A 22,973-nucleotide genomic window follows, 5' to 3' on the forward strand; every position below is an offset into this window, starting at 1 on the left:
GAGTCGCAAAGGGTTTGAGAGGGAGTGATGTCGTTGGGAGTTGGCAGTAGGGTTGGTAAACTCTGACGATGTTGAATAATTCCTTGCTGTTGTGGGCGTTGTTGTCTAGTCGGTCTTTGAATGCGGCTTTCTTGGCAGTCCGGATCAGTTGGTGGTGTATGCGGGTGGCGTTTTTGAAGGCGTACCTGGTGCTGGTGTTTGGGTCTTTTTTCCAGGCCTTCTCAAGGGAGCGACAGAGTTTCTTGGATTTCTTAAGATCATCGTTGAACCAGGGGGCGTTTTTGCTGCCTAGTTTGGTTTGACGTTTTTTCAAATGTGCTAGGTTGTCTGCGCTGTTGGTTAGCCATAGAGTGAGGTTAATGGCTGCTTGGTTGGGGTTCGATGAGTGGGCAGGGGGGTTTTGAAGAAGCGATGAGGAGATCTGGTCGATGGTGATTTTGTTCCAGTTTCTTCGCAGAGTAGGTTGAGGATGGTTGTGTGTTGTGGTCTTTTTGTAGACAAAGTGAACGCAGCTGTGGTCCGTCCAATGGAGAACTGTGGTGTGACTGAAGGAGATATGTTTGCTGGAGGTGAAGATCGGGTCGGGTGTGTGACCTGTGTAGTGAGTGGGGGTATTAACAAGTTGTTTGAGTCCGAGGTTGGCGAGATTGTCCAGAAGGGTGGTGGCGTTGCTGTCGTTGCTCTTTTCCAGGTGAAAATTGAGGTCTCCCAATAGAATGTAGTCCTCGGAGGGGAGGGCGTGTGGGGTGATAAAGTCAGTGATGTCTTCACTGAATTTTGCACGGGGTCCTGGTGGCCTGTAGAGGAGGGTGCCTCTGAGTGTGGAATTGGGGTCGGTGTGGATCTGGAAGTGAAGGTGTTCGGCGCTAGCGAGGTTGACGTCTGAGCTGGTTGAGATGCGGATGGAATTCTTATGGACGATGGCGATGCCTCCTCCTGTTTAGTGGGTGCGGTCTTTTCGGATGATCTTGTAGCCTTCCGGGATGGCAATGGTGATGTCTGGGGCTGAGGAGGCGTTCATCCATGTTTCTGTTAGGAAGGCGACGTCCGGAGAGATGGTGTCTAGTAGATTCCAAAGGTCGATGGCGTGTCTGTGGACCGAGCGGGTGTTGAGGAGGATGCATTTTAGGTGGTTGGTGTCAGATCTCGGTTTGGTGTTAGTGGATGAGGAGTTGGTCTTGGTGCCATCATACTTGCAGGAGTTGCATGTGAAGGGTCCATGGGTGTGTCCAGGAGCGGCTTGGGCGCAGTTGGGGAGTCGACCAGGGTTTAGGGCTAAGAGGGTGGAGGCGTCGTATGTAATGCGGGAGGGGTGGGTGGGACGGGGGCCAGGGGGTCTGGCGCTGGGCGCGGTCCAGGCGCGGACGGGCGTAGACGGGCTTACCTTTGGCGCACCTCCGCGCGCGCATGGGGCGCGACCGCTGAGCGTGGACGCTGCGCGACAATGCATCTGACATATATGGATATAGGATGGGGAGGGGCGAGGGAGGAGCAGCTGGGAGGCGGGTGCGTGGTGGAGGGGGCGGGCTCCGGGCAAAACAACAACACTGATAATGGCGGCTAAAACGCGAGTGCAGACCGGGTTGGGGGAAGTGATTAAGTTATTAGCAATAAATAGACCAACGATGCGGCAATGCGGGCTAAGCAACACAGGCAATCTGAATGAATGATGCAATGCAGGCACAGTCGAGCAAACAAGCAGGCACGTCTAAATAATGAGATAATGCTAATGCAAACAATAAAATAATGCTACAGGCACGTTCAAGCGGTTAAATTGATTGCGTGGCTAGACAAGAAAGAAAGGGCGAATCGTGTGGTCCCCGTGATTCAGACTTTGAATGGAGAGTGTGTGACTGATCCGGGCGAGATTATGGAGTGTTTTGCGGACTACTTTCGTACAGAGTATTCCCCGGTCTCTGATAGAGATGAGGAAGACTCATTTGTTGCTACGCGATATTGCGCTGCCATGCCTATCGGAGGTTGACCGAGACCTAATGGATGTTCCTTTGTCTGCGGATGAGATTGTGATCGCCATTCGTTCCGTTCGCTCCGGCAAGGCCATGGCCCGAACGGTCTACCCATCGAATTATACAAATTGCGCCCGATAAAGTCGCACCGTATCTCCGATATATGTTCCTGGAGTCACGAGACCTTGGCGCCCTCCCTTGTGATCAGCATTTAGCTACAATTGTGGTAATTCCTAAGGAGGGCAAGCCTCGGGATCGTTGCTCCTCGTACAGGCCCATCTCCCTGTTGAACACTGAACCTAAAGTCCTGGCTAAGGTTCTGGCTAACCGGTTGATTGCGGTGATTGGTGACCTGATTCATCCGGACCAATCTGGTTTTATCCCGCATCGCAACACCGCACTCAACTTGCGGCGTTTGCATGGTGTTCTCGCAAGGGCGGGGTCTCTTCAAGAACCGGCCATCTTGGCTTCCTTGGACGCCACGATGGCCTTTGATACTATAGAATGGCCTTATCTCTGGGCCGCCCTCGCGAAATTTGGTTTCGGTTCGGAGTTTATCGGGTGGGTGAAACTTCTATACGAGGAACCGCTGGCTCAGGTGGTTGTTAATGGCCGAGTATCCAATTCCTTCACTCTTGGAAGGGGTACGAGACAGGGGTGCCCGTTGTCACCCCTGCTTTTTGCGCTTGCCTTAGAGCCCCTCGCAGCCTGGCTCCGATGGGAGCCTTTGATAAAAGGTATTCAGTGGACTCCCGAATTTGAAGACCGGATCTCGCTTTATGCTGACGATATCCTATTATACCTTACCTCCCCCCGAAAATCGGTTAACGTCTTGTTCGATGTTCTCACCTCGTTTGGCAAGAACTCAGGTCTAGTTATCAATTGGACTAAATACTGTGTCTATGTAATTTCGGGTGGTCTGCCCCCCTTGCCGCGTAGATTTCCCATCCAGATTTCGCAGACAGGATTCAAATATTTGGGGATACCCTGTTGTTCGCTATGAACGCAATTTGCTCCCCCGAAAGCTTACAGAGGCGGCTTATCTGGGACGGACGTGCAAGAATGGCTCTCGCTAAGCTAACCCTCCCCTGGTATGACGGGGGCATGGCGCTCCCGGACATCAGGCGGTACTATTGGGCCTCTCAGTTGAGCGCGATTAATCATGCAATGTATGCACCCAGCCCAAACCCGGCATTTGAGATGGACAAGTATCAGTTGCCGGGTGGGAATTACAACAGGGCACTATACTCTAAGGTAGCAGGGAGAAATCTAACAGGTCCTACTAAGATTGCCGTGCGAGTCTGGTGTGATGCAAATGCTGCCCTGGGTTGGAAGGATCGATTGACACGTGCGACTCCTTTGTATGTGTCAGATAGACTGGGATGCTTCTGGACAACGAAAGGTTTTGAGAAATGGGATATGATTGGTATTAGCAGAGTGGGTGACCTTTGGGCTAAGGGTGCTGTTAAGACTTTTGAGACATTGCAGAATGAATATGAGCTGAGTGACAGGGAGTTTTTTTTAGATATGCTCAGGTTCGTCATGGCTTGACCTAGGTCTTTGCCGCCGATGCCAATATCCTTGAGTCCTCCCCGCTGGAAGACTGTGTACTTGATGGTCATCTGCCTGATAGTACGATTTCACTAATATATAAGAAGTTCATCAACAAACGGGCAGATCTCCTCGTGTGTCTCAGGGAGGCTTGGACCGGGGACGGGCTGGAACTAGATGATGAAGACTGGCAGTCTGCATTGTCTTCACCTAAGGAGGTGGCCATTCCCGCCCGTCTCCGTCTCGTCCAGCTTAAGATTCTTCACCGTGTGTATGTCACTGGTCCTCGTCTGGTCTCCATGGGTTTTTCTGCGGATGGGTTATGTAAGCGTGGCTGTGGGTTGAGTGCTACTTTCCTCCACATCATTTGGTAATGTCAAGAGGTGGCCGCGTTTTGGAATAGAGTGCATGCTGTGATGAAGTGTGTCACTGGGGTTGCTCTGCTGCCTGAGGCCTGGCGATGTCTGTTGAATGTGTGGGAGCCGAATGATTACAACATCGCCCAGACTCGGTGGGCGGCCCTTGGGAACATGATCGCAAAGAGAGTTGTGGGGTTCCCGACAGCCGCCCACCGTGTCAGTATGGAAGGAGAATATGGATTGGTGTATGTTTAGAGAGAAGACTGTGTATTCGGCTAGGGGCAAACCTGGTGCGTGGACTAGAATCTGGAGCCAGTGGAACGCCTATCGAGGGAACATAGGTACACCCCCGTTCGAGGACAATTCAGGCATCTCCTTCTCTCCCTGATCCGACATTCCATGTTTAGTCTACTTCTGTCCCTAATTTCTGACTTCCCCACTGGCCCCACCTGACCACCTCCACCACCTATTAATTTGTTCATCTTTCATTTGAGGGTTCCCCCCCAGCACGGGCACAACCTCATATACAATGTCTTAGGCCTTGAGACTTGTTAGTTTTTTCTTTTTCTTTTTGTTCTTTTATAAAAAAACAAAATACTATTTTATCTTGGTTCCAATCCTGTGTTGCTACAAATCTTATCCTGTATTGCTGCCGGACCTCTAGGATGTCGGTGACGGAACTGTAGTATACACTGACTGCATCTACTTTTGTTAGTGGCCGGCCCCTGTGGTTGTAGGCCCGTGAGTGTAATTGTATTTAAATGCACAATAAAGTTTTTTGTTTTTTTTTTAAAACATTGTCTTACTAGACCATTCGTTGAGTCAGTATTATGCAAGCTTCAGTTCAGCATCAGTAGTACACCAGTGTTACAGGGGTGTCCGGATGCAGGGTGCAAGTTCGACATCGGGCGACCAATACAAATCAGAGGGGACAGAGACAATTGGACAGAGGATGCTTACTGGTTAGTAGTAGGGGCTTGGGGTACCAGTCTCTGGAAGTTAAGTCCAATACTGGGCAGGGGCCCAAGGCAGCCCCAACACTACACTATCAGCTATACAGGGGCAGCCGGGTGCAGGGTGGCAACACTGTAAACCAACAGCTGAAGAGATAAGTTGAGATGCCCGGGGATGCTTGTGCTCTTCACCAAGGCCCAGGACGGACGGGTGAAGGGGTGCCTTTTGGTGTCAGAAATGGCTTTCCGGAGCAGGTCACGGTTAGGGGGGTCTCAATGCAAAGGCTGCAGGTGACTTCAAGGAGTCTGGGACAGGTCAACTCACAGTGGGCTCTGGCACGCAGGAGAACCTTGCTGGAACCAGTGGGCCAGTTGGAATAAGGTCAGAGGTGTCTGGTGCAGAGGTGGAACCGGGGGCAAGCATTACGGTTCTTCAGGTCCCACAGTCTTTACTTTAACCCACTTCCATGCATATGACGAGCTCAGCTGGTCATGAGGCAAAGTTGAGCTGCACTCATGACGAGCTGAGCTCATCATGACCACACCCGTTTCCATTGACATTCAGCACAGAGGATAACTCAAAGCAGTCAAGGTGTTAAAGATGGTTGCTTTGTGAACAGATCCGCTGTCCTCCCAAGCTTCTGGAGGTCACGGGCTACAGGATGAGTTGTCTTTTGGTCAAATATCGTTGAGGGCTGAAACCAGAACAGGAGGGCTAGGGTCAAGTCAGTGGTTCTCTGTAGTCTTCTCTGTTGGTGCGGCTCTGTGGTGTCTGGCTCTTCTTGGGCTGTCATGAACTGAAGTTCAGAGCTCGGGGTGCCTAAATACTACATGTAGGGGCATTTAAAGAGAGTGCCGGGTAGTAGCCAATGGGCTACTGACCTTAAGGGTGACTACACACTCTAAATGCTCACCCCACATGGGAGGTGGGCAAATCCCCGATTGGATAAGTACCACCATCTTCAGGATGATGGGCGCTTTAAGTGTACTTCACCTCGCCCTGGGCTACTGACCTTAAGGGTGACTACACACTCTAAATGCTCACCCCACATGGGAGGTGGGCAAATCCCCGATTGGATAAGTACCACCATCTTCAGGATGGTGGGCGCTTTAAGTGTACTTCACCTCGCCCCCAGCACCTGATAGGTGAAGTTGGCAAAGGAGGGGGACACTACTTATTCTTTCTACGTTTTCCCACCTGCCCTTCCACCAAAAATAGGGTGAGGTCAGGAAGGGGGCCTGCAGCCTCTAACAGTAGAGGCTGGGTTCACATTACAAAGATGGCAAGGCCTTTGAAGCTCCCCGCCACGGTTGACTCTTCCTGAATAGGGGAAAGTGTGAACACATCTACCCTGGCACAGCATTGTTCTCGGCCGAGTGCACATGCACTCTCCCCATGAGGTCAGAACACTGTCTGGTGGTAGCAGGCTAGCTCAGGCCAGTCTATGACTACACTAAGGTTGGTAGGTTTCAGAGGACCAGTCTTATTGGTCCTGTGTGTGCAGTTTTTAATAAATCTGACACTGGAATCAGTGCAGGTTTATTACGCTGGGATGTTTGCTACCTAACATCCCATATTTCAGTGAAGCCATCATGGAGCTGTGGAACTCAATGATGAGAGTCCAACCCATGTACTTACTATAGCTTCCCTGGTCACTTAGAATATCCAGGAATCTACAAATGTATTCCAGGGGCCTATCTGCTAAGGCAGATATGCCTTCACAGGAGATATAGTGCACCCTACCTTACGGCTAAGGCCTGCTAGAGGGATGTCTTACATCTCATGCGGTGTCTATATGCATGGCGCACAGAGAGGGGTCTCTTAGGGTGACACAATTTGTGCTGCAACCCTTAGGGACCCTCTTTAACCACAAGGCCCTTGGTACCAGAGGTACTGCTCTCCAGGTCCTGTACAAGATCCAGTGCTAGTCTGGGACCCCAAAGCTGCCCCCCAAATATTCTAGTCGCCCAGGGTCCCACTCCTCCAGCGCAGGATTGCCCCCCCCCCCCTTACCTTGGAGCGTGCACTTATCCAGAGAGTTGTAGATTTTCTGCACCACTCGTTGAGCACGGAGTGGCCCCGCCGCACCTTCAGCGAGATTACCTCAGAACCGTGGAGGTCTCCCAAGCGGCGGTCCTGCATCCCCAGCTCGGCCTCCAATTGTCGGCGCACACCACAAATGGTCCCTATACAGGCCCCTCTTCATGACTGCCTTAAGAGCCTCCCAATCCATAGCTCTATAGCTTGCGAACCCGAATTGGTGTCAAAATAGTCAGCGAGGGAAGTCGCCAGCTCATACAGACACACAGGGTCCCCCAGGAGTTCCGATAGCAAACACCAGCTGCGTTATCGGCGCCCCACTACTGCTGAAGCACAACCGTACATGATCTGAGATGAACCGCCCCAAATGAGACAACCATAGTAATCTCTGAAAGTCCACCCTAGCCACCAATATGCACTCCAAGTGACCCTAAGTGTTAAGGAGTGAAAGGTATACTTTCAACCCTCTGGATGCAGGACTCGCCAACTATCATAACTGTCGCAAGGGATAAGGTCATCAGCGGCTTGGTGCCCTGCTTAGGTGGATAACGGATCCCATCCCCATCCAGGACACAGTTGTAATCCCCTGCCCAGATAACCAGAGACTCAAAGCTATCTTCCTGAATGCGGTCGAAGAAATGCTTGTCATCAATATTAGGCACATAAATATTCAGGAGAATGATGTCTTGACCAGCGTACACTGGAGCAGAAGATAAAGTCCGCTCTATATCTGCCTTACTAAATGGGTGCTGGAATGGGACTCCTAGGTGCAATTCATATGGCTACACCGGGCATAAGATGAATATGTAGCTGAGAACAACTGACCCTTCATTTCTTCCCAACCGTTTGGGATTCATCCCTCAGTAAGAGGCACCGGAAGAAGCCAATACCTCTTAGAAAAGCCTTTCAAGCACCTAACATTCCAAGTTAAGATACTTGTACATTTAGCCATGCAGAAATGTAATAACTTCTGTGGTTATGACCTCAGTCGCCTCCCCAGCCAGCTGCCATTAAGATACATCCCAGTTGACTGGCAGGTAGAACTCAACTGCTCATATACACCGCAACCAATAACTCGCACTACATAAATGGTAGGAGCATCGAGCAATGCAACAACCCCCAACCCCAACTCCCCCCACCCCAGATAGGCAGTACATAAACAATAACTTATACTGCATATCCATCTTGATCAATGTTGCAAGGACCAACAGCCTAAACCTAGGACCCAAAAACATGGCCGATCACTGAGCATGGAAAAGAAAGCCCCCCTAACCCGGCAGCAGTATTTTTCCGTACCTAGAACAAAACAGACATATCTGCTCAGCTGATACAAGATCACAGAGTTCCATCACCTTTCAGGGAACGGCATCAAGTAGCACACAGGGAGAAAGAAGAAAGGGAGGTGAGAGAGAGCATGAGAAAGGTTGCAAATACACATAAGGAAGAACGTCTAAAGTAGCATAATCGCTCTTATCCAGCACTGGCTACAGATCAGCGTGCTATGAACATTATGTTAACTCCCATCACTTTCAGAGTGTTCACTGGTGGCTTGGAAGGTTTACTGTGGACTTGTTCGCCATTCTCTTGCACCATCATTTTGCTGTCTAAAGTTTCTTCTTTGTCCATGGTCTTGTCAGTTGTGTTCTAATGCGAAGCCTAAGCCACTTGCACTCTTTTGTTCCTTTATCTGTACATTCTGGCAACTGACCGTGTTGCTTACAGAGACGCACTGTCTTTTTTCACAGGCTGGACATATTTTGTAATACGTTACATGTGAATCACAGCCACACATGTAGCAGATATAGTTTGACTCATTTTCTTTGTTTGTCCAAGTTTCCTTTGTGTGGTTTACTGCTAGTGAAACATACTTCACTACTTTTCCTTCCTCATTGACTTCAACCCATGACGTGGTTTGATCCATTACTTTGGAAGACTTTACCACCTTGTCTATTAATGTTGTGCCTCCCATAATCCAAAAATGTTTTTGGATGAGTCAGCAGTTTGTATTAACCATTAGCTGGTTTCTAAGATTCTCATCAGATGTGACACCAAAATTGCATGAACATGAAAGTATCTTCAAAGCCATTGAGAACTTATCAAAACTTTCATTTTGTATTTGACACCCTGTATAGAAATTATACCTTTCAAGTGTTTTGCCGACAGCAACTTTGAATCATTCTACTAGCCTTAACACTGTGTCCTCAAATTCTTCACTGTAATTTTGACTATGTAGGGAGGATGTAATATTATGCACATTCCAGCGCATCAATTGTGGTAAGGAAGATGGAAAAACTCCTCCTTGTCTTTTTTCAACCGCAATGGAGGTTTCCCTTTATTCTGTTGACATTTGTTTGAACTGCCAAACAGCATGATAAGCATGAGCTATGCAAAGCAATTTGGCTTGGACAGAAAACAAATAGTGAGGATGGCTGCATATTATGTTGCAGGTCGATAAGTAAGTGTGTTTCAACAGCGCCAACAATCCTCACTGATGATTACCCGTAGCAAGGAAATATAATGAATTATTTTTCACACGTGATTTTCATGAACCATTGTGTAAGGCAGATACATGTCATCTATGGTGCTTATGAGAACGTTAAGACAGCACTTAAAAAGTATTATCTACTTTGCTGGAATGCATATTTCCATTAGTAAACAGTGAGATTCAAAACGTCATCCTAAAAAGGAATAAGGCTTGAAATGCCGCACTTGGTTGCTGTAGCGTTGTCTATGAGAGGTAGCAAAGTTGAGACGGAGGGCCAAAGGATGGGTTGTTTCTAGAGTGGGAGGGCCACAAATGCATGCAGACTCTGGCACTTAAGAAAAGGCACGGTTAAATCCTGGGATGTGCCTACAGAAACTGGGTTTGTCACAGGAAAGCAGTATTGTCCCCACAGTGCCTGCAAGGAAATGAACATGATCCACGGTCCTTACCTAACCTCTGAGTATGAGATCGCAACAGCTGGAATTCCGACTCTCATTGCCAATATAATAACTTCAAACTTGATTGAGTTGTGAAAACGAGAGCTTACTATTAACCATTAACAGAAATCAGCATCGCCGAATAGATTTAAGGGTGACTAAGAGGGGGCGTGAAAGGGAAAAGGAGGAGCAGGCCAACAGTAGGAACATAATAAAAATATGATGTACACATGGTAATAATACAAGTGTATGATGGACACAACGGAGGAATAGAAATGGTCTGAAGTTCTTCGACAGTTGACTTGAAATGATTGTCACCAACAGAACTGTATTTACTATATTCAAGGTATAAAGTTTAACTGGCAACTGTGCATTGGCTTGGCTGGGGATGCCATCAAAAAAGTTAACACAAGATTCAAATACCACTGGACAATAACAAATGGAGAGGTCTGGGAGACAACTGGAGGCAAACAGGGCATCCATATAGATCCTAACCGTAGTCACTGACAGACCCTGCTGCTTAAACAAAAATGTCAGTCACAGGACATTGAAAAGGCAGGATTTAAAAGGCTCTAGGCCTTCTGACTTACATCACTGAAAAACACTTTTTCCAGCAACCGGAGTAGTTTTGCACAATTTGGCTGCAAACTACTTCCAAAAATATAACGTGGAAAAATTGAAAATTAATATTATACTTGCACATTTTACTAAATTGTGAAAAAAGTGAACAGTCATGCTTTCCTAATTATAGTCATCGTACCGTATGGCAATTCACTCTAATCTGTACACCCTCAGGCAATGCACAAATTAGGAGCATACAAACCCATTTTGCAAATTTGCCACCAGGTGGCCAGTCGGTCATACCTTTATTCCACAGAGATAAGGTAGTCTTCCTCACCGAGAGAATGGGCATTTCAGTCAATAGAGAGCATAAGGGGTCCAAGTATTGGTTCAACAAAGTATCACACTGCAGCAAAAGTCCAAAATAAGGGTCAAATAAAAACAAAAAACTTGGGGACCATGTCTGACCATATGGAATTACTCAGATTACAGACCATAAACGTTCCAAATCAAAAGCTTCACCAGGTAAAGAACACTTACCTTTTCTATGAGAAGCTTCTTGCTCATTGTCACACAGCGGTTTAACCGTTCCTTGTATTTTTCCAGCATTTTCTTCTGTTCATCCACCTGCCGCCTCAAATCACAGTTCATCTGAACAAAGAAAAAAAACTTTTATGTGTTCACAAAGTGCTTCATAGGAGTTATTAAACCTTAGGCTTTGTTTATAAATTCTATCTACAGAAAGCATCTGCATTGCAAGTGGTAAAACAAGGACTAGCTCGGTAGAGCTTTCTCAGGAAATATCAGAATTTTTGAAACATGAATAAGTATAATTTCAAGTCACAAAGAAGTCACATGTCATTGTACCTGCAGGAATATCACCAAGATCGGTGGGAGTGCCTCAATTAACACGCATCTTTTCTGTGCATAGCAATAATGACCTTAAGCACCCCTCCTGATAGTGCAGTACTTGGTGCACAGGACCTCCAAAAATGAGTCTAAATGCAGACTTCTCAGGATAGTTTTTCCTTAAAAAGATCACAGAAACATCTAGCAAACAGACCCAACATCTCAGTTTAAGGGAACCCCAAACAAACTGAGACCCAATCTTCTTGTGGGTGCTGGAGATATCAGCAGTTACTGGCCGTACTCCCTTTCGTGGTTTTGTATGCACACCCTTTCTGCATGTTACCCAAGTTCTTTTAGAATCTGGACGCTCTTAGTTCTAGGATTATTGAGACTGAACTAAAGTGGTCTATTGATATTTTATTTGGCTGAGTATTATATTGTTTAGAGGCAAATATGGACAGTTATGTGTTCATCTCAAAAAGAACAAACCTAACTGCAAAGCAACTGGTATTCCACTGTAATTGACCAAGTTACTCCCTTTCGGCACTTGACTCTGCATGGTAATGAAGTAAAGCACTTAAGGCATACTTTTAGGGTCAGTAGGCATTCTAAGGAAGCATTACTGACCTTTAAGTATCAGGCTGTTGCTTGTTTTTTTGCAGATTCACATGCTGCACATTCTCCGGCCAACTAGTACTGGGTGTGGAAAACTGCAATATGATTTCATACATCTTTGTTCAACTGCCAGGCATAAAGCGAAGGAATCATCCCGAGATCATCTGCGGCATACCCCAGGGATCCTGCCTCAGCCCGACGCTGTTCAACATTTACATGGCACCGCTCGCACACGAAGCCCGACAGCACGACCTCAACATAATCTCCTACGCCGACGACACTCAGCTGATCCTCTCCCTCACCAAGGACCCCATCACTGCCAAAGCCAACCTCCACGAAGGAATGAAGGCAGTCGCCGACTGGATGAAGACCAGCTGTCTGAAGCTGAACTCGGACAAGATGGAGGTCCTCATCCTCGGCTCCAACCCTTCAGCTTGGGACAACTCCTGGTGGCCAACGGCACTGGGGGCAGCCCCGACACCCACCGACCATGCACGCCACCTGGGAATCATCCTCGACTCAACGCTCTCAATGACCAAGCAAGTCAACGCTATCTCCTCCTCCTGCTTCAACACCCTTCGTATGCTCCACAATATCTACAGATGGATCCCGACAGATACAAGATAGACAGTCACTTAGGCCCTCATCAGCAGCAGACTCGACTATGGAAACGCCCTCTACGCGGGAGCCCCGACCAAGCTCATCAAATGACTACAACTCATCCAAAACGCCTAGGCACGAATGATCCTCGACGTACCACGCCACGGCCACATCACCCCCCACCTGAGAAACTTGCACTGGCTCCCCGTCAACGAGAGGATATCCTTCAAGCTCCTCACCCACGCACACAAGGCACTCCACAAAACCGGCCCAGCCTACCTCAACAGACGGCTCTTCTTCTACATCCCCAACCACCAGCTAAACTCTGCCGACCTCTCACTTGCCACTGTCCCGCGCATCCGAAGAACAACCACTGGTGAGAGATCCTGCTCCCACCGAGCCGGCATTACATGGCACACCCTCCCACTGAGCCTACGACAGACTGAAGAACTGCTGACCTTCAGGAGGATACTCAAGACCTGGCTGTTCGTTTAGTAGAGCACCACCCCCAGCACCTTGAGACCCTCGCGGGTATGTCGTGCGCTTTACAAATGATTGATAGATTGGTTGATCAGTCCCCCCCCTTTTCGAATGCATCTATGTCCCAATGAAATCCATTTGATACCTTGTCACCCATAAACCCCAAATGGAAAGGTCATACATTATTCTCTATTACGCATACTGTACAAAAACCCTAACAAGTAATTCATATTTTCAGTTGGCATTCTTTTTTTCTACTGTTTATTCACTTGCTGGGAATCCATTAAATCAACAGTTGCGAGGATTGATCTTCTAGCCTAAATATCAAAGCAGTAGGTTTTTTAAATGTGTGAACAGTAAACTACATTACCACCTTGAAAAGGTGAGAAAGAGATGCCCCTTGGAAAAGCCATGGAATCCCATTTATGTGTAAAATGTAATTTGGATAGACCCTGAAGTTCACACTATAGATTGGTAGCATATATGAATGTGAAAGCACTAGCCATCCAGGCAAGACAAATTTTGGAATTGGATCTACACTGATGATTTGGAACAAGTGCCTTTGATCGGCACAGGGCATGATGGCCCTAGTTATATCTAATGTGCATATGACCAGTGAGCTACTGGCTGTAAATAGTGAAGAAAGTCAGCAATTAAATTGCCTGAAATGGAATGTTGAAACTGCATTGAGCAGAGACTATGGGCGCCTCTGTGAGCTTCTCCAGACCATTTGCTGTACCCAGAAACTGGTGCCACCAGTTCTGACCCCCCACTCTGGCAAGAAGACTGGCGGGAAACTTGGCGCCGCGGCCTTTTTAGCAACAGCGGGATATGTTCCTGCTTTCGGTACAGACAATGCTTTTGGGGCACTGATGTGCGGCTTACTCGATCCTGAGCCGTCTGAAGGCTTTTCTTTTGTCTTCAGAGCCTGGCCTGGAGGCAGTGCTTCTGAAGTGTTCTTTCGGTCTCGACTAAGGTTTTCAGGTGAAGTTTTGACCAGAGCCTTCTTTTCGGGAGGGGTAGGGTCAGGGGCAGTTGTATTCACCCGATGACCTGGAGTGATGAGGTTATTGGAGTCGTCATCAGCCTCGGCCTCGGATACGATATTGAGCTCCTCTGAAACCTCTGCCTCTGGGACATCAGGTCTTCATTGAAGATATCTTCTGGCACCGGTGCCAATCGTTGCGCCATGACAAGTCGTTGAGCCCAGCGATCACGGATAGTTTTCTTGGATCAAAAAGAGGAGCAGACCTGGCAACGTTTTTCTTCATGTTCAGGCGAGAGACAAATGTTGCAGGCCTTGTGATGGTCGCTATGTGGGAATTTAGCTCCGCACTGGGGGCATTTTTTAAACGGGGTCCTTTCCATTAGCGGTAGGCCCGAATGGCGTCGATGAGATGTTTTGTGCGTCGAAAAGGTCTGGAAACACGGTACCGAACCGGAACGCTAAAGTTACATCCGAACCCGATGGCGGAAAAAAACGATCTATGGATGGAGTCGATGCCCATGTGCAAGGGAGGAGTCACCAATCTCGTTACTACAAAGACTTCTTCCAAGACAACAACAAGATACAAGCATACGAGCCCAACACTAGATTGCGATCTATGCAAAAGTATGAATTCTGCAGCTTATGTGATTCAAACAAAGATCCTGGTGGCATGCACGAAAAACAGCGAAGGGAGGTCGCGCTGAAATAGTCAGGGATGGAAGAAGGGGGTGACATGGTACAATTCCTGGAGGACTGGCTAAAGTGGGAAGTAGCCCCAGAAGGACTGTTGCAGTTCTACACACTTGAGAGGGGGCATAGAGTACCAACTAGGCCCCCCAAACCGGGAGCTCCGCCAAGGCCAATAATAGTTCGCCTGCTCCACTTCAGAGACAGGGATCATATCCTTCAACAGACCAGTGTAGAAAGACTTACAAAAAGGGAACAGTATAGTGATGGTGTTCCCAGATTTCACAAGGGAAGTACAGATGCAAAGAACCACGTTCCTGGGGGTTAAAAGGAAGTTGCGACAGCTCCAGCTTCCACACAAAATTTTATTTACAGCCAGACTACGTGTAGTTGGGCCCACCGGCGTACAGTTTTTCCAGACACCCCAAGATGCCTGGGATTGGCTTGATGCTGGACCGGGATAAAGATCGAAAGCTGGCTCGATGGGGTCAACGGAAGCAGATCACGAAACGAGTCATGGAAAGATCAGGGCGCCAACCACGTCAGAAGTCCTGACAAAGCGGAACAAGGTCATCAGGGCGGTGCAGAACTAAGCCAATCGGGGTCCAGCCCTAGATCGGTACAGAGCGGTCGAGAAGATGGCCGATCGGAGAGCTCCCCAATAACGAGCGCAGTGGAGGATTTAGATAAAGTTGCCAAAAGTAACACTCAATACCGCTGATGAAATGGGCTGACTGAGTAGTTAAGGCCCAAGAACTGCAGATATTGGCAGAAGAAAACAAGTTACTTACCTGTAACTTTGGTTCCTCAGTATTGGTAACTTTCATTGATTCCCATGCTTTGTATCATTCCCCGTCGTCGGAATGGGAGCCTCAGTAGTATAAAAACCATAGAAACAAAAGAGAAAAACAGGCCTAGGCCTCATCTCATTTTGTATCCTATCACTCTCTTAATGTAAAAGAGACCAAACTTTTGCCAGGACCAATCAGAGCAGCCTCACCCTCTAGAACCTTTCTGAGAGAGCTCAGAGCCTCAGATTTTCGTAGCCGTTGTGCACACCGCCACTATCTCATGTGAAAAGACTGAGCTTTCCCAGGGGAGGCGGGTGGGCGCATGGGAATCTATGAAAGTTACCAATACTGGGGAACCAAAGTTACAGGTAAGTAACTTGTTTTCTTGCCCCAGTATTGGAACTTTCATAGATTCCCATGCTTTGTATCAGAGTAGCTAGCAGTAAAGCACCAAGACACATTTTGTAAAAACATGGCATCACATACCAATATAGTAATACTTATAGTAAAGTAAGAAAAATAAGGAAAATGTGCTCACCAGGATGGAAGGATTGTAGGGAAAGCTCACCTCTCAATGAAAAAGATTCCGCAGAACTGCTTGACCAACAGCCGCGTCGTCTCGTCCTGCAGACTCTAGGCAGTAATGTTTCATGAAGGTATGAGTACTACTCCACGTTGCTGCCCTGCATATATCCTTAATGGCGACTCCCGAGAAAAGAGCCACAGATGATGCCACAGACCTTGTAGAATGGGCACGAACTCTACTGTTCAATGGCTTGCCCGCTTCCTGATGGCAAAATTGAATCGCACTGGAGATCCAGCGGGAAATGCCACTCTTTGCTAAAGGAAATCCCTTCCGTTGTGCACTGTAGGACACAAACACCTGGGATGATTTCCGAAAGGGTCCTGTTCGCTCTAAGTAGAATTTCATGCATCTCTGAACGTCCAAAGAATAAAAAGTGCGTTCCGCAGGTGTAGAAGGGCGCGGCAAGAAAGACTTTAAAATCAAAGGTTCATTCAAGTGGAACTCAGACGGCACCTTCGGAATGAACTTCGGAATGGTGCGAAGAATAAGAACATCCTTTTTGAATTGAAGGAATGGATGTACTATGGAGAGGGTTTGAAGCTCACTAACTCTTCTCGCTGAAGTAAGAGCTAAGAGGAGGGCAAGTTTCCAAGAGAGGAACTTCAAGTCCGCCTTGGGCACAGTTTCAAACGGAGGTTTCATGAGTTGAGCCAGGACAAGATTGAGCTGCCAAACTGGTGGAGGAGGTCGAACTGGAGGGTACATCCAGAACAAACCCTTCAAGAACTGCTTAACGATCTGAGAGGACCATAAGGATGGGCCTGAAGAAGTACGCCGAAACCTTGAAATGGCTGCAAGATGGACTTTCACAGACGAATGTGCCAACCCAGATTTAGCCAATGATAGTATATATGGCAAGAGTCGGTGAGGCAGAGATTTGTAAGGATGGAGACCTTACCTTTGACACCATAGGCAGAACCTTCTCCATTTTGCCTTGTAAGTCTAATTTGTGCTCGGTGCTCGAGCCTGTGACAAAACGTCTCGACATTCCTGGGAAAGATTCAGATGACGGAACTCTCTGTGTTTAGGAGCCACGCTGTCAAGTGGAGCGATTTCGGATCCGGATGGTAAACCTGCCCCTGATTCCTGGACAACAGGGACGGAATTGATTGTAAGCGAATTGGAGGAGCCTGGGAGAGCTGCAGGAGCTCTGTGTACCAAAATTGCCGGGGCCACGCTGGTGCTATGAGAATCGTCTTGCACGGTTCCGCCTTCATTTTCCTGAGTACTCGAGGAATGAAGGGAATTGGAGGAAAAGCGTAAAAGAATGCGCTGTACCAAGCCATCGAAAGGGCTTTCCCCAGGGACCCCTGATGTGAACCTTGCTTGCGTAAAACCGGCATTTGGCGTTCACTGGAGAGGCAAACAGGTCGATGGTAGGTGTCCCCCAACCAGAGAACACCCTCTCCAGAATGGACTGATTCAATTCCCATTCGTGTGTCGACTCAGAGCATCCGCCTTGACATTGAGCGAGACTGCCAGGTTTTCGACTCTCAGACTGATGTTGTGAAGGATCGCATAATCCCATATTCTCTGAGCTTCTGTGGACAGAGTTTGCGACCTCGTTCCCCCTTGCTTGTTGACGTAGTGCATGGCCGTCGTATTGTCCGTCCGGACCAGCACTTAATGATTGCGAACTCTGGGAAAGAAAGCCTGCAAAGCCAACCGAATGGCCGTCAGCTCCAAAAAATTGATATGGCACTGGCGCTGATCCGGGCTCCAGTGTCCGCTGACTAAGTTTGCGGAGCACCGCTCCCCAGCCTTCCAAAGAGGCATCCATGGTTATGATGAGGGGGGATGGAGAAATCCTGAATGTCAGACCTTGTGTGATATTTAGCACAATATTTACCAGCCACCATTCGCATGCCTTTCTCATTGCTGTAGTCACCAACACCTTGTCATTGAATGATCCCTCTGTTTGGCGCCATTGTTTGTCTAGTTCTTCCTGCAGAGGGCGAATTCGCAGCCTGCAATGCGGTATTAATGGTATGCAGGATGACATCGACCCTAGAAGGGACTTGTATTGACAGACTGACAGGCATTTCTTGTGGAACAGTTGGCGAGCTGATACGATCAACTTTCATTGACGGTCCTCCGAAGGACGAGCCGTGCACTGTGTGTTGTCCAAAATGTCCCAGAAATCGTGTGGTCTTAGAGGGTTGCAGAACTGACTTGCATCTGTTCAATTGAAGGCCTATGTGTCTGAACAACTGAATGCAAGTCGAAACAGCCTGAGAGGTTTCCTCGAAAGATGGAGCCTTGACTAGCCAGTCGTCCAAGTAAGGGAACACCTCCAGGGAATGTGTCCTTAGAAAAGCTGCCACTGGTGCCAACACCTTGGTGAACACCCGAGCTGCAGACCGAAGGCCAAACGGAAGCACCTTGAATTGGAAATGGCTCTTGCCCACTGTGAACCGCAGATATTGTCTGTGAGCTGGGTGTATAGGAATGTGGAAATACGCATCTTCTAAATCCAGGGAAGCCAAGTAGTACGCCTGGGTTCAAAAGAGGAAGAATTTCCTGGAGAGTGACCATCCTGAAAGAGAGTTTGATGAGATAAGTGTTGAGCTCTCGTAGGTGTAGAATGGGGCGTCAAGTCTCTGTCGTCTTCCGCACCAGGAAGAACCTGGAATAAAAACCTTTGCCACTCTGAGAAAGAGGTACCGGTTCTATTGCCCCCTTGAGGAACAATTGATGGGCTTCTAGATGGAGCAGTCCCAGATGTTTTGTGCGGATGGCGCCCGGAGCTCTTGTTGGAGGAAGATCTTGGAATTCCAACGTATGGCCACCCTGTACAATATTCAGGACCCACTGGTCCGATGTTATACACCTCCAGCTGTTCAGACAAAAAGATATCCTGCCCCCTACCAATGTGACTGGGAGGGAAGGAACAGCAGGTAGAGCCAGGAGGCCGCTATTGCCGCTTGGCGATGTCACGTCCTTGACGTTTCTGATGCCCTCGCGGAGTTTGGCGAGAGTAAGACGCCGATTGTCCCTGCCGTTGATTGGAGTACTGGGTCTTATAAGACAGGGACGATTGTGAAGAATATCTCTGCTGGGCGTTGCCTCTATACGAAGAGAAACCTCTGCCACGAACGCCCTTAAATGGGACCTTACGGTAGTTGAGAGATCCCAGTGACTTCGCCGTGTCGGTATCTTTCTTTATATTCTGCAAGGCATCATCAACATGCTTACCGAAAAGCATTTCTTCATCAAATGGGAGGTCCAGGATCTTATTTTGGACCTCTTGACGAAACCAGGTGGCTCTCATCCAGCTCTGGCGACGTAGCACCGCTGACACCACTAAGGCCCGAAAAGCAGTGGAAGCGATATCCATCGCACAATCAATGACTTCGGAGGAGGATTTTTCTCCCTCCATCAGCACTCTCTTGGACTCATCCCTTGTCGCGTCTGATCGTATCTGCCTAGAATGGCGAGAGAATTCGCTGCTCTAACCAGCAAGCTGGCCATGGAAGAAAACCTCTTCCTCATGTTATCCAGACGTCTACCGTCCTTGTCTGGAGGCGTAGTCAAAGGTGTCGTTGGATTTTTTGACTTGCTTTGGGCGGCCTGAGAGATGACCGAATCAGGCTTCGGCTGACCAAGAAGACAAGCTGGACTGCCTTCCGGAGCTTTATACTTTTTTTCCAGTCTGGAAAGCACCGGAATCACAGTGGCTGGATTCTGCATGATCTTCATGCCTTCCTCCCACACATGTTCGATTATCGGAATGGACTTGACAGATCTCCTGTATTGCTCCTTGAAGTCATAGAGGAAGCATTCAGACTCCTCTCTAGTAACCGGCAGTCCAAACCTCTTTGCCGCCCTCTCCATCAGGTGATGGAACCCCCCTATGTCCACAGGAGAGGATATAGATGTATCACGACCAGTGGCGTCTGGGTCTTGTAGGCCACTGTCACTCTGATCCAGATCTGGGTCCTGCAATGGATCAGTCAAGGGATCCACTTGAACAGCATCATCTTCCGAAGAAGTATCCTGCTGGACAGGATTGGTTGCTTCTGGATCCTGTGTTCGAGATTGGACCAGAGGTATAACCTGAGGTGGGAGGTGGGGCACCACCTGCGAAGGAGGCGGACCAGTAACTGACTGTGCTTGTGGCAACCCCGGAGGAGGAGGTTGCGCAGACTGCGTTGAAGGTTCCAAAGGAAACCCGTTTCTATAGTCCTGCAACATCAGCTGAAGATCAGAGAGCAGAGAGGCGGGCATGGCCACCATGTCCTGTCCTAAACCAGTGGGACTTCGCTCTTGTGAAACATAGTGCAACTGTTGGTCTCCTGCATGCTCGAAATATTCCTCCGTGTCAGTGTCCTGCAGTTTTACATGCAAGTCTGAGGGACTGTAGGCGTCTCCATAATGGCCACACTCATCCTCTTCTTCCTCCGACTCATCATCCAGGAGCATATTCGGTGGATGCGACAACACTCGTCGTGGAGACGTCATTTCAGGCGTAATTTTCATCCTCTTCAGTGGAAAATGCATCTTTTGACCCGTCGACGGTCTCGTCGTCGGAGCCGCCGTCGACGGAACCGCAGTCGTTGACGGTATAGCTGTCTTCGTCGACGAAGTCTTGGTCGTCGATGGGACCATCATCGACGGAACAGCCGCCGTCGTCGACGAAGTCTTGGTCGTCGACGGGATGATAGTCGACGGTTTCGTAGACTAACTCGTCGTCAGAACCATCAGCGTCTACGTCGAAGTTGTCGTGGTCGTCAACGTAGTTTTCGTCGCCGACGAGCCCGTCGGCAGCAACTTACCGGAGCTCATCGTCGTCGACGTGGAAGAAGCAATCGTCGACGAACCTGGAACCTTGAATGATGATGTCGACGTGAAGATCGCTACCGACGACGAGCCCGTCAACGGAGGCAAGGAAACAGCGGGAACTTTCACAGAAGTCACAGTCGTCGACGTACCTGAAGTTTTCGTCGTCGACGGACGCGGTTTTTTATCCGGACCGGTTCCAGGAGTGACAGAAGAGTGTTTGTCACCGGCCTTCTCTTTTTTGGATGGAGGAGAAGTAATGGAAACCTCCTTTCTGTCCTTTGAGGCTGTAGCCAATCCAGTAGCCTGTCCCTGCCTCTCCTTTTCACTTCTGTAAGGAGATTGAAGGGGACCAGCCCTCTCAGACCTATCAGAGATCTTGTGAGGGGCCTTAAGAGGGGGCTCAACACAAGAAGAACGAGGGGGGAGACCTACCCCTCTTCCTGGACTTGTGAGAGGACGCCAGAGATGTTGAATCCTCCTCATCTGATGAAAGCACCTCCTTCTGAGTCTTCATCCTTTGAAACCAGGTCAAAAGTAGACCCTCTCTGTCACGGAGAGTCTTGGTAGAGAAGGTTCTACAGATCTTTCAGTCGGTGGCCTTGTGGTCCGGGTATAAGCAAAAAATACAGTTGTCATGCTTATCCTCCAAAAAAAGTTGTTTTTCCCACAAGAGGCACAGGACCTGAACAGGGCCTTCTTCTCCTTGTAAGACATCTTGATAGTAGTTGAAAAAATTGAAGAATTAATCCAAATAAGTTTGTAGAAAAGAAACTGAGCAGAGCTCAGTAGAGACTCCCTAGCACAACGTGCGGTAGAAAAATCTGAGGCTCTGAGCTCTCTCAGGGAAGGTTCTAGAGGGTGAGGCTGCTCTGATTGGTCCTGGCAAAAGTTTGGTCTCTTTTACACAAAGAGAGTGATAGGATACAAAATGAGTTGAGGCCTAGGCCTGTTTTTTTCTTTTGTTTGTATGGTTTTTATACTACCGAGGCTCCCATTCCAACGACGGGGAATGATACAAAGCATGGGAATATATGAAAGTTCCAATACTGGGGCAACATATGATTTAGATAATAAAAATGCACTGTTAAAGAAACAAGGGGAGAGGGGCTGGGGGGTTAATTGACGGGGGCTCTTGGGACTGGGCAGCAGCAACTACACCCACACAATCAGAACAGCTGTAGTGTTTGGATGGGAAGGGGGTTACATTTACCTATCCTGGGGAAGGGGAGTTGGGTAGTTTAGTTGTTTTGGGGATGTTTCATGGCAACCCTGCGTGTTGAGGGTAAGCTTCTAGATAGGACAAACTCAGAGTCGATTCAATGGGACCCAGCTTAGACTGCAGGTGTATTTCTTGGAATGTATGGGGATGCACTCCATGATTAAGAGGCATAAAGTACATGCTTTTTTAGTGCACAGAGGAGTACAAATTGCAATGCTGCAGGAGACACACAAATGCAAAAGATGGGGCTGCATTGAAGCACCGCTAGCGGGGGCAGGTATATTACATGAACTACTCCGCATTTGCCAGAGGTGTGTTGGTGTGGGTGAGAGCAGGAGTCCCTTTCCAATGTACCAAAGAGTTTTTAGACGCGGAAGGGCTGTACTTGGGGTTAACGGATAAGCTAGATGGGAGAGAGATAACAATAGGGAGTATTTATGCCCTGAACATAGAACAAGCCTCTTTCCTGGCAGCTCTTTCTAGAACACTGGCGCATGCACTGACTGGGTTGGTATTTCTGGTGCCACACTACAATAGTGTTGAAGTTGTCGAACTTGACAGGTCACACCCTTCACTGCAAGACTCACCAGAGGGTAGAGCAGCAGTGGCAAGGAGAAACTGGCAACAGCATTGGGGCTTGACGGATTCCTGGAGGGTGCAACATCCTGGTGAACGGGATTAATCATTCTTCTCTCATATGCATGAATTACACGTTAGGTTGGACGCCATTCTCTGCACTCAGTGCTGAGCTGTCAAAGATATGTGAGGAAGAGGCAGAAGAGCTGGGTAGAGAGATAGGGCTGAACAAAGTTGAAAGTGCCATTAAAGACACAGCTAGGAATAAAACACCGGGGACAGATGGGTTCCCCATCGAATTCTATGCCACATAATTAGACCTGTTAGGGCCCCGACTGGTAGAACTATATAATCAAGCAAAACAAGAGGAGACTCCCCCGGGGACAACTAGGGATGCCCTGATTGTCCCGTTATTAAAGCCGGGGAAGCAGACATCCGACAAGACA

At 48.4% G+C, this 22,973-nt stretch overlaps 1 protein-coding gene across 2 annotated transcripts in view; it reads right to left on the minus strand.

Moving 5' to 3' along the window:
• Window positions 1-22,973, minus strand: part of TLK2 (tousled like kinase 2) — a 1,405,344-nt gene that overhangs the window by 841,483 nt on the left and 540,888 nt on the right. For both annotated transcript variants that reach the window (XM_086923830.1, XM_086923831.1), the window contains one exon: window positions 10,895-11,005. In XM_086923830.1, coding sequence (XP_086779956.1) covers window positions 10,895-11,005 — 111 coding nt within the window. The remainder of the gene's footprint in view (window positions 1-10,894; window positions 11,006-22,973) is intronic.

This window comes from Lissotriton vulgaris, chromosome 5 (assembly GCF_964263255.1).
Source record: "Lissotriton vulgaris chromosome 5, aLisVul1.2, whole genome shotgun sequence".
Taxonomy (NCBI): Eukaryota; Metazoa; Chordata; class Amphibia; order Caudata; family Salamandridae; genus Lissotriton; species Lissotriton vulgaris.